Genomic DNA, 12,697 nt, shown 5'->3' on the forward strand with positions numbered 1-12,697 from the left:
ATATACCAATATAACCAACCTGATCTAGCTGCCATCAGTTCTGCTAATTTAGCTGTTGCCGTGTTGTTATTATTGTTGTTATTATGTAAAAGTAGTGCGGAATTTGGTGCTGTATCAGAACCAGCCGAACTCAGTCTACCTTCACCTCCCTGAGAAGAACTATCGGAGGCGGCAGAAGGAGATCCAGGCTGTTGGTTGGGCACGCCTTGGCCGGGTCCACCGCCGCCCGCAGCTGTGGGCGCACCGCCTCCTAAGCCTGCCAACCCTAGACCGGCTCCTGCTGCGGCCGCTGCTATCATACTCTCCCGCTCTCGCCTTTCCGCTGCCGCTCGAGACAAAACATATTGCGCTGCAAACTGGTGCTTCGGGTCCATTCTCATATGCTCCATATGAGTCAGTAAACCTATAAGAAATGACCTTCAATTAGCTCACTTGAAATAAAATAAAAAAAGGTTGAACAAAAAGTCCTTAAAATTGATCATGAATAAATTATACAAAGAGTGAGACAAAAAGACTATCGATTAAAAAAAAAAGATTATTACCTAAGTACGTTCACTTATGGAAACTTAGCTGGTAATGTATCAATCCTTTATCTTTGATACAATTTTCTTTAGACACAATTTAAATTTGTATTGCTCAGTCAAAATTTTAACTTCCGTCTGTGCAATATGGCTGTTATATACGAAATTTTACTGATTCTGAGAAATTTTTGGAAAAAGGGATGTTCTACCGACGAAGTACTGAAGAAAATTTATGAATGACTCATTGGATGACCGAACGCTAAAGTTGGATTCACAAATTCAAGTATAAACTCTAGCTTGGACAAAAAGTACTGGCGAACATCACTAGTAGATAAGGACAATTTAATCCGCTCAGAGCAAAAGATCAAGTCAACTTTCTTCAACGGACACAGTCTCAATCTACTTGCTGTAAACTAGCACTCATACAACGGTAAATAGGAGAGAGTGGTAAAATTCTTCACGAGTTCACTTAAGCACATGTTCAGCGTCGTTTAGAAACTTACCGATAATCCATTAGGTGATCGCTTTTTCAATCGAACGGTTTTAAATGAGATTAAAAGAGAATTTACTGGATTAATCTAGACTACAGTCACCAATGGTTAAGTCGTGATCCATCAACTCAGTTCATTAGAAAACATGCTAAAATTTTCTTATTTTATTTTATTATTGTTTTTTTAATGATATAAGGCGCGTCTACATCTGAGGTTATTTGCGCCCGGAGCTTTTTTCAGTGCACTGCCGGCCTCCGGACAGCCTTATCTCGTTACAGATAACAATGTCCATCACCAGATAGTGAGCTGTAAGAAGCTCCTAGAAAGAGAAAATCTAAGGGTCAGCAGCTGGATTCGAACCCGGGTCCTCCGCGTGGGAATCCAATATGCTAACCGCATAGCTAATCCCTTCCTTTCTTATTTTATTATTATTATTTTGAAAGATTTGGTTATAAGAGAAAAAAAAAATGATGTTACAGCCAGTTGGAATGATGTAGTTGTAAGATTCTAACTGCAGCGATTTCTCTGATTTTATTTTTTTAATCATTAAAATCTATATTTAGTGCAGATAATTGCTGCAAACGCTTCATTAGAGCCTTATTATATCTGATGGTAAAAAGAACATGTAATTTTAGTCTTCGAATGATAATACTCTCTATGAGACTTATTATCTTTAGTCAGATCATTCGAAGAATTAATAATACTAATAAAAAAGAACTAAAAAAGTATGTACTTTGAAAGGGTAGATCAAGGATAATTCTTTACTACTTATTTCACATAGCCTGTTAGAGGCAAAAGTAAGAAGCTTTAAAGAGCTTTCTGGTACAAATTTTTTATAAAATAGGTCGATGTGGTTTCTTTGCTTAATGAAGAATAAAAATATCATGCCAGATCCTCAGTTAATAGTGAACAATTCAAGTGAATAGCTAACCTGATTCATGAGTGAATACCGCTTGACACACCGAGCATGGCCACATCCTAAGAGTAGTTGCAAATTGTGCAGTCTCTGGATGGCAGGCTAAATGCTTTCTAAGGGAACCTTCATTCACATAATGTTTACCACATACTGGACATGGATGGTTAGCTGTACGTCGCTTGGCAATGTACGGACTGCCCGCTGTCACGTCAGAGTATCCACCGCCTGGATAAACGCCTACTCCACCTGTAAAATATATTTTCAGAATTAGAAACTGGGTTAGTAAAAAAAAAAGGAAACCTTAAGTTATTTTATTTCTTTTAAGAAGTTTGCCATATTCATAAGTAACTTTATGTAATGGAAATGCGACCTTTTAATGAAATTGGTAAGGCACCTGACAGGCTGAGGAGTCAAAATAAGATCAATCATTATGGATTGAGTACATAATTTGATGCAAAAACACCGAAGAAGTATAAGATTTTTCACGAGGAAAGCTGAGTAAGGCAACTTATTTGTCTTACAAGCGTTAAGCTTTGTAAGAATATCGCCATTATTGCGTACTAAATGAACCTTCAAATTCGTTATTAAGTTTACCAACAATGAACAATGAACTGCCTACCTCAACAACTTTGAATTAATTTAAAAAAATAGAAATAAGAATATTTAATTATTTAAAAAAAAAACTTAAAAAGAACACTACTTTTCTTTTTGGATAGTTCCAAATATGACCAACAGATGAGCTAGATTTCAATATTTGAGCTAGCATATTACAATATTTTTTACGCAAAATAAATCAATCAATCTGATATATTTTCTCTTATGTAAGAGCAAATATTCTCTTATACTTAATAGTTATGCTATAGTTTCCAAATAGTTAAGAATGACAATACACCATAAATTTATTGTTAGAGAAAGAATTACTATTTCTATGTTTCATACACTAACTAATAGGGTTCCCATGAACACGGAAAAGAGAAAAGGTTTTTACAATGCAGAATGTTTGTGTCTTTTGGTTTTGAATAAAACGAGCTTACCTCGTTACTAAGTAGATTTTCACTTTAATTTTTTTATAATTATAGAGTGTTTTAGTTCAATGGCTCACACGTATATTGTTGGGAAGAATTATTTTAATTTTTTTGAACCATTTAACCTTCAGATTTTTAATAAAAGAAGGTCGTGTTCATTCCAGATTTAGATTTGCATAGATTTTGATCAAATAGTTTCAAATTTGTGTGCCTTTAATTCAGAAAATAGTTTGGAATAAATATGATATTCTACAGGTTATAAGCGAACCTTTAAGCGATCAATACCTTGATTCTTCCTTTAATCGAACATGAATTTACTCTGTATCTTTGCATTTAATTATATATAAATAATTATTATTTTTATAACTGCAGGACAAAGGTAACAAATAATAGGGCTTTGTAGTAATGTGAAGGGAATATTATTGTAACGCTGTTGCATTCATAATGCAATGCAACATAATATGACCAAGCAAGGCATAGTGCAGGTATTTTCAGTTTTGGGCTTCAGCACAGGCTCTGTTTGGGAAATATAATAACAGAGTAGTGGTGGTATTGATCTGTAAGGCTAATTAATGTCCTCTGCTCACATACTGTAGCCCCTAGCGGCCGCACGCATGTAACTTCAAATATAACATGCACATACGCGCGCACACTCTCTTAAAATATACACATAGTAACTACTACATATACAAGTTTACGCGTAATAATTTAAATGCGCAACCCTGTTATAGTCTGGGCTCACCCTGCTAGCAGTGCATTGCCGGTCAGCTGACACTACCCTCCTTTCTATCTTCAAATTCCCCAGTCAAAAACCATTTCCCAACGTCACATGACCCACTGGCCTCTCACTCTGCAACTGTACGGCCCTTCCTCCCCACATCATCTTGTATTTGACAAACAAATGACAATTCAATGTTTTGCCAGAATTCTATTATAAATACATTCTATCCTGAAAACTCGATAGTAAGTTCCAGAACTCTCCCAAAATTGAAGTGGTGATTTGAATGTTATATGCTTTCTCGCAAATCTCTCCTACCCTACCAAAAAAACATTAGCCTGTCCCAGTGAAAACCAAAAGCAGCGCAGCCTAAAACCACCAACCCCTTTCTGTAGATCTGACTCTACAGACCCGGGGTGTGTAACCTCCACAAAAGCTTTTGGATATAAACCTGTTGGACTTACCGCGGTATACTCGGCCATCAGAGAGCTTGTTTATTATTTATAGTTAATCAAACAAATGAAACTGGTCGAGCGAGCGACCATGTTTGAATAACTTACACAGCTTCTCACTTATAAACAACTAAATTACACACACACGCACGAACTGTAGATTTACTTGATTTTATGCACATAGTAACAACTGCTGTGATGTTTGTATACTGCATAAATTTATAATGCACTTGTTCAAAATATATTAATACGCAATTCTATAACATTAAAAATATCTAGAAGAATGATTACTAGATTTGTTGAGTACTTTACAAAATAGCTAATATCAACAAAACCTAAAAAAACGCAAAGGAACAACAAACTTACATTTTTATTTATATTCATTCTACTTAAAAGAAGATAAAGAAATACAAACACCATATAATGCAACCTTAAATGAAGTACTTGGTAACTGAATGGAAAAGGTAATTATACTGTTTACTTATCCTACACATTATTCAATCAATAGTTGCCATAATCGATAGGAAATTAATAGTTTGCTGTTTTATTTACGGGAAAGTTAAAATCCTACAACTTCATAGAACAAAAAAATCATCCTCTCCTTGGAGAATAACTTACATAAAGCAACGCACAGACCTGATCAGCAATTTGGCTTTTTCCGCTATGGCATCAAAAAGTTAAAATTGATACGATATGCAGTAATCGAGTTGAAGACTGGTTACATCTTTCCCATTTAGTCTTGTTAGCTGTTATCATGAAATTGATACAAGACCACTACTTCTACATTGCCAACCATTATCATTTATTTTCTCATGCAACAATAGAAATAAAATCGGACAAATCAGTCAAGGGTTGCACTTGTATCAGTGAACGAAACGCTTAATGATTCCTAATGCCTATTTGTTACAAGATGTTGTTTAGTTGGAAATAAAAATTATGAAAAAATGGAAACAAATGAACAATATCAAATGCCTCAGCAAATTTCTTATTTCGATAGGAAGTATTTTGCAGAAGAATTCAAAGTTGCCTTATGTGTAGAACATAAACAAAGGATTGTTCCAAATTAAATTAAACTTAAAAAGGAAATAAAACTCTGCATTTTTCTCCTGAACTAGTGTCACTTTGGAAACTCAGCAACGAATATTCATTAACCAAAAAATATGTTCACGGTTTCAATGAAACTGAATAAATAACATTTTTGATTATAACTCGGTCATTCTTAACTTATCTAAAAAAATAAAATATTACTCACCTGTGACTTGGGCACCAGGATTATTTGGATCCTTATGTGAATGCTTCATATGATCCATTAATGCTTCAGTTCCCAAAAACATCTTGTGGCAGACAGGACATGTGGTTGTGTTCGGCCCGCCGATCAATGCAGCATGTTGCTGCAACACATCTACTCGTAGCTCTGCCTCCTGTAACATTAATAACATTCTAGGTCATAAAATAGGTTTGGATAAATATTAACAAAACATTAGAAATTGGTGAAGTAACTTAGTAAATTTATCTTATAAGATTTATATAAAAAGAAAACTGGTACTGGATTCTTTAAACAAAAAAGCTAGAGAGAAAAATTATTAATTACTACTTTACTTTAAAATACAACGTTTAAACTCCTATAAAAGTAAAATAGGAAATGTATAAGAAAACCTTATACGTAAGCCGCTTGATTCCTAAGTATCATCAGTGTGCCTCGATTTTGGTTTTTACTTTTTTCACATTTAGAAATCTATTTCGTTGAATTTAGGCTCAGAAAATTATTTTATATATTCTGCTAAACTATTTTGGCACCTTGGCTAACTACTACGATGGCTAGTGGCTCTCTACTGTGCTCACGTGCGAAGTGATACTACATCTGTTCAGGTTATAATAATAACTGCAATGGTGGCACGTTGCTACGGCCTTCTTGATTGAGTTTGATTAAGTATATATAATATATTATTATTATGTTTTAAGTATTTTCTTTTTTATTTTATGTAATTGTTTTTATTTAATGATTTATAGGTATCAATAGATAAATGGAATACCGAAATCTTCTAGGATTTTTTAAAGACTTAAACACAAGTCTTTATCACTTTCATCAATATTAATAATAAAATTTCGACTTATAGTTCACAATTTTATGATGATTGCTAATCTATGTTCAAGAGAATCTGGTTTGTAAGATTCTTACTTTAAGATTGATTCTAGTCGTGCCATTTCATTCAACAGTACTCATTCATAATCACAATATTATTTTAAACATATTTTGGTGTTTAATATATTTTTTAAAATAAAAATCTGCCTTCAAAATATGGAATGTAAATAAAATATTCGCACTTATAGAATGAACACCAAGAATAGCGACATGCAAATTAGAGATTTTTTCAAAAATAAAAATAACGATATCAATTTTACAAACGGAGGTGGTTAATAGTTTTTTAAAATTGTTAGAATGCAAGAAGCCATGGATTGAGGGAAGAAGCCATGGATTGAGTGGACAAAAAAGGAAGAAAATAGGTTGGCGCCGCACTGGTGTAGTGCGAAGCTCTAGAAAAGATACCCCAACTGGTTTTGTTGGATGCGATGAGGAAAGAAGTACAGGATCGTAGGCAAAAAAGGGGTCGATTTATGATATAAGAGAAGTGGGTGGTTTGGGCGGAGGAAAGGTCATTGCCTAAACCCTTGGCCCTTATTATTTCTCGTTGTGCGCGCCTCTCTAGTCCATCACTTGGTACGCCACTTAAAATTATCACTTCTTCTCCACGCGCTGCCTACCAGTCTGAGAGAGAGAGAGAGAGAGAGAGAGAGAGAGAGATATTCACTGCTTTTGTTGATTACTTGAGCTTACCCGGCGCATCAAAGCAATAAATATGCGGTCCTCAGAACGGCATTGTGCCTCACTGTTTGGGGAACAGTATTTTTAACCGGTCCATAACCTCACTTCCCTCATCTTAGTAATATAGCGTTTCACAATTCCTTTATTCTTTTTTTATTCTCGTATACTACAGCCCCGATAGACTAACTTTTATATCAACCCACGGTAAAATTGACATTATTTGAATCATTAATTTCTCTGTTTCTTTTTATTAATGGAACTTCTTCAACTTTAAAAAAAGTTATGAATTGGTTATTGACAAAACTTGAAATATTACTTAAAAATTAAGGGATTCCTTAAATGTCAGTGAGACAGGAAGGATTCAGTTCTCTCCAGGCCCAAATATATTTCTAACTTCCGGCACAGTGATGGTGTGACGAAGAGTAAATTTATTGCTTACTTATGGTTATTGTAAATGATAATGCAAGTTCATTTTTTTTTTTTTAACTTCTCGAAAGAAGCTTTTAAATGTTGGGCCAGTGAGCAATGAGAACTGGTTTTTCATCTGACTCCTAGCGCTCGCACAAATACCCGTCTTACAATGGAGAGTGGAGACTGTAACAAAAATAAACAACCTGCACACGACGAGAAAACGTAAACCTAGAGCAAAAAGGGGAATGACTCGGCTAGTTTGACCGTCTCCAGCCGGCGCTTCGAGAGCTTCCGCTTCTTCATTCAAAAAAAAAGGATCTAACTCTCTCTCTCTCTCTCTCTCACACACACACACATTCACTTTGCTCTCAGGTACTGAGTCTTCAGCGGAGTAGGTAGAGCATCCATCCTCTAGCTGGTAACGTTACACGAATAAAAACAGAAATAGACTAAAGGAATGTGACGAGTTCACGTTATTGAAAGAAGAAGAAGAAAAAACGAATGTCTTTATACATTGGACCTATCCCAATAAGTACTTGGTTAACACGTTAGGGTTACCTGGTTCAGATTAGTTGCTTTTCTGGTCCCTACAAATCTTTAAGCTTCATAGTTGAGCCGTATTTTACAAAATACCAATCGTAGCTTTCATTACTATCTATATTTCAACCCACTAACACAGTTATCATTAAAAAATAATTATTATTATTCTTTTTTTTAATTTTTTATAAATTTGCGACTGCAACGGTTGTTGCAACAAGCAAATGTGATGTTATGTAAGGTTTTGAATGTAGATTGGAGAAGGCACCCAGTGGCGACACTCCATTAACGTGAACAGATACACTATACTGCTCTTATGAGGGAGAGTAGATCGCGGGGCCATCTTCTCTTCCAATCTCCTTGGAGGATTGCCTGGTAATGTGGAAGGAAGATAAGTGTTCAATTAAAGGATTAGGATGAGCTGCTGTAAAGGAATGAAATTTTAAGAAACGGGTTTTTGTAAGGTCGTTAATGAAAGGGATGTTGAGATCATTATGGATAGTGAGGTAGAATGGTAGAATGGAGCGTTAAGTAGTTTTCGTAGTATTTTTGATTGAACGTTCAGTCGATCCCCATACTTCGATGCCGTATGACCAAATAGGTCGCAGTAACAATTATATTGTTTAAATTTAATTTTCATTTAATGAAGACAAAAAGTTAAAACTAAACTATTTACTCGAAACTCGTAACAATGCTTGATCGGAAATTGACACGCCATTTTCAAAAACGGTTTCGTGTGTATTTCAGCCAGGTACTTAAAAAAATGTACAGTATTATTCAGTAAATTATACATATTTATTCGCACACAAATTAATCTTTTCTTAATTTCACTTAAATAGAATCATTTTTATTTACTTAAAGCTGTTTTTAAAATATCGGTAAATATGTTTCTCTTTCACTGATGCGCAATCGGTAATTATTTTAGATAATTGTGAACAATAAATGAGACATAATAATGAATCAATGGTTAATTTAGGTTCAAATCACTCGTAATAAAAAAAATAAACGATTAAAAATAAAAAAAAATTACAGTCAAGATAAAAAGAAGAAAGCTGACTCCATTTTGTCGCCAGTTCGTGGCAGATAAAGGCCGGAGCTTTGGTTTGGGACAGTGAGCAAGTAGATAATAAAAATTGGCCCAACCCCCCCAGGGTTGGAATGGAAAAAAAATGGGCAGGCCAGCGGACAGGGCAAGCGCATTTCACAAGGGTTGGAAAAAAAAATTCAGCAGTGGGGGAGAGGCCACCGAAGGCGGGTAAAAAAAAGTCTCTCCACCCTTCTGTTGCAGTCAGCAGGGTGGCAAATGGGCGGGCTTTTTTTTAGATTTTTTTCCCTTTTTTTTTATCCCTAGCTCCACCTATAATACGACCCCCTTTTGTAATAGGTGGAGATATTCCTTTTTGGGACAGTACTAATGCCAAGAACTATTGGAACGTATGTTTACTGCGTTTAACGTATTCAGTTTACTTCTACGCAACATCAGTAATAAAACTTTTATTATTAAGTTTATTGCATCGATAAGCAGGATGACCTGAGGGGATAAGCCTCTCACTACTTCTACAAAAAAATAATTCTCTAGTCTCAAATACCAACGCAACAATAAGCTAACTTATGTTAACTCACAACTTCTAATTCTTGTAAAGCGTAGAACTGACCCCACAAAACTATTGTAGGGTATTATTCATCTTTTTTTTTTTGGTGACTGATTTATTAATCCAAAAGTAAGAATTTCAGTCATAATTCAGCCAATTTCAGGCACAATTTTTTTATTCATTTTATTGCTAAGCTTTCGGTTCTAGGGACTGCGATATATACAGAGGGCTGTGAAACACATTTTTTACAGAAACAGAATACAATGTAAATTGATTCGATATAAAAAATTGATAACAAAAATTATTTAACATCATCTAATCAATTTACTTTGTAATCTATTTCTGTAAAATATTTTCATCAAGTCCTGAAGATGACCTAGTCTCTAAAAGGTTCCCAACCTTTTTTATGACCAGGGACCATTTTAATATTTTTGTTCAATATCACAGTGAACTACTTTTAGATTTTAAAAATAAACTTCAATTAACATTGTGATGATTATGTTTTCAGTTATATTAATTTGCTTTTTGAGCTTGCATTTTCTTAACAATATGGGTAATCCTGGGATTGATGAGATTGTTCAAAGCGATACGCACATCATCATTTGCTTTTAGTCGACCCCTGGACTTGTTTTTTAGGCGCTCTACGCTCGCTCGATGTCTCACTCACCGTGCCATCGTCGCACACGCGGCCGCATGTCAAATAAATATATTATTATTTTAAAAATGTGTTTCGCGGACCATATTTTACGTCTTGCGGACCACAGGTTGGGAACCACTGTTCTAGATAGTCCCTAAATTGGCAATGAAACAAATAAAAGAAATATGACTGAAATTGGGAAGAAGAAAACTTATAGTTCAAAATAGGTCTTTGTTAAATTTAAAATGAGATTTAATGTAAGGGATTTTGTTGAAATCTAAAAAGTGCATCGCTCTGCGTCCTCTAGATACTCTCTTTTCCGTTTAAAATAATAAATTTTAATGCACAAAAAGAACTGTAAAGCTGATATGTATTGTGGAAACTGGGTTCGATTCCCGGTCTCAAGGCCTTGGATTTTATTTAATGGTTAATAGGGGAATTTACAGTAAAGTATGTTTGCTAGTCGCTTCCGTCCACGACACCTAATTAGGTAGTTGGACGTAAAGTCCGCCTGAAAAAAATAGGCATTACTTTAAATGCACAAAACTCCATAAAACACTATTGAATTGGCAAATAAAGAAATTACCGATGGAGAATAAAAAGTTCTTGTTCGGAACAAAGAAAGATCTACTGTACGTCTAGTGCCAGTAGTTTTTTTTAAATTTAAACGAGAAAGATCACGGTAAAATAAGATGAACCGGTAATAGCATAGGGCCCCCTCCGGCCGGGGTGACCCCTTGACCAATGGCCAACTTGCCCCCCCCCCAGGCGATGTTAGAGCTCTGTCTTGCCCGGCCACTCTAGGGCTAATATTCAATACTCCCACAACTGCGGCCGGTACACGGCTCTAAGACTTCAGTCCAGTAAAACCGGTCCCTTTTAATAGCGTACCTCCGATCGGACAATACTCTCAATTTACCTATAACTACTCTAAGCTCATTATCTATAAGCTTTTTTACTCTCACTCACAATTCCTTGTTTAGTTTCTTTTAAAATAGCTTTATTCACATCTTACTCTGGTTTTTACTATTGTACAAATCATAATTTAGCCAGCTAATTGTTGAGGAGAAAAGCAACCTTTTACAGTTTATATTACCTAAATTCCCTAATGCTAACTCCAGCTCAACATCAATAACACACCTTACAAACTACGGATATCGCTAGGCTAAAACAAGCGACGCTCAAGCCGTTGGAGATAGCAGAAGATCTTTTACTTACACTTCAAACAAATCTTGCAAGGAAATACATGAAGAAGTAAAGGCTACGCTTAGTGTGAAGAGTGACAAGAACCACCAACAGCGCTTATATCTTATTTTCAAAACTTCTCAAAATTTGGGTACATAACAATATATATAAGTATATATATAATATTTCCCCTAGAACTACATGATCAAACAATGTCCAATATTATTAATGAATTGATAGAATGCCCTTGTATTATATACGAATTATAGTAGCGATATTCTATGTAATATAAACAATATAGTATAAGGTAGATTGTGTTTATTAATGTTCGTTCAGACTCGATTAGTTATTCACGAGAATTGCTGACAAAACAACTAGCTCGAAACAAGGTGTGTTACTAAAACACTAGGCACAGTTCAGACAGACAATTTGACAAAACTAAGCTGGTTTCATAAGTTAAAAAAAACAGAAATCTTGTGCGACCACTTACATGACTTTGTTGCACTTTTCAAGAATATTCCTAAATTAACTTGAAAATAGGAAAAAAGGGAAATAGTAATTCAGGCTGGTTGATTTTCTTTAAAAGAAAAACTTAGTAGTCAAATTACTAAATTACTAGAATATGTTATGTTTCAAAACGTATGATTACGAAAACAAAGTTGAAAGCACAATTATCTGAAGCCTCTGATGCTTGCAAATTTTTTGAAGGAAGAACCCAAAAAATCAATATTACTTAATATTCTTCGTACATGATAGAAAGCAAAATACTAAATAAGGATAACAAAGCGCTTGCACAACATATGTTAAATCAAGATAAACAGAACCAGAGAGGAAACAGAATTGTAATAATGAATAAGAAAACAATATATTTTTATATAGTTAAAACAAAGAGGTAATATACTCGAAGCAGGTGTATGTACGCAAGACTTCGAGTCATTGCGTTCTTACTTCAAGTGTTTGGATACTGAACAGGTGCTTCTTATGTTGGAGCTAAGCAATGATATATGGACTGATCATCCATATTTTGTTTCTTAGTATTTTCTAATTTACATTATACTTGTACTACAAGCAATGGTGAGTGTTATTTCGTTGTTTTTTTCCCTTTCTTAAAGTTGTAGAAAACATTTTTTTCAGTTCGATAATAATCTGTCATTTTCTGTCTTAAGTGATGAGAAAGAATAATTAAGGGATATACATAATACAAAGATAAGTTCAATTTAATCTCAACAATAAGTTCCAAAAATTCTGAAGAATCTTACCAATAAACAGCCAGGGCTATCATTAATGTACCGGGGGGGGGGGGGCTTAGCCAATCCAAAAATGATTTGCAAATTGACTAATTCAATGAACTGGGCACAGAAAAAGAAGTCACCCTTTATGCAAGCTGC

At 34.7% G+C, this 12,697-nt stretch overlaps 1 protein-coding gene across 1 annotated transcript in view; it reads right to left on the reverse strand.

Annotated features, from left to right (window-relative positions):
* dati (zinc finger protein datilografo) overlaps positions 1-12,697 on the reverse strand; it is a 211,583-nt gene that overhangs the window by 15,166 nt on the left and 183,720 nt on the right. Inside the window, exons 9-11 of the mRNA XM_074122726.1 lie at positions 5,376-5,544; positions 1,944-2,174; positions 20-403 (exon numbers count right to left, since the gene is read on the reverse strand). Coding sequence (XP_073978827.1) covers positions 20-403; positions 1,944-2,174; positions 5,376-5,544 — 784 coding nt within the window. The remainder of the gene's footprint in view (positions 1-19; positions 404-1,943; positions 2,175-5,375; positions 5,545-12,697) is intronic.

Source organism: Rhodnius prolixus, unplaced genomic scaffold (assembly GCF_049639745.1).
Source record: "Rhodnius prolixus isolate KJV_2025 unplaced genomic scaffold, Rpr scaffold_8, whole genome shotgun sequence".
In the NCBI taxonomy this organism is placed as follows: Eukaryota; Metazoa; Arthropoda; class Insecta; order Hemiptera; family Reduviidae; genus Rhodnius; species Rhodnius prolixus.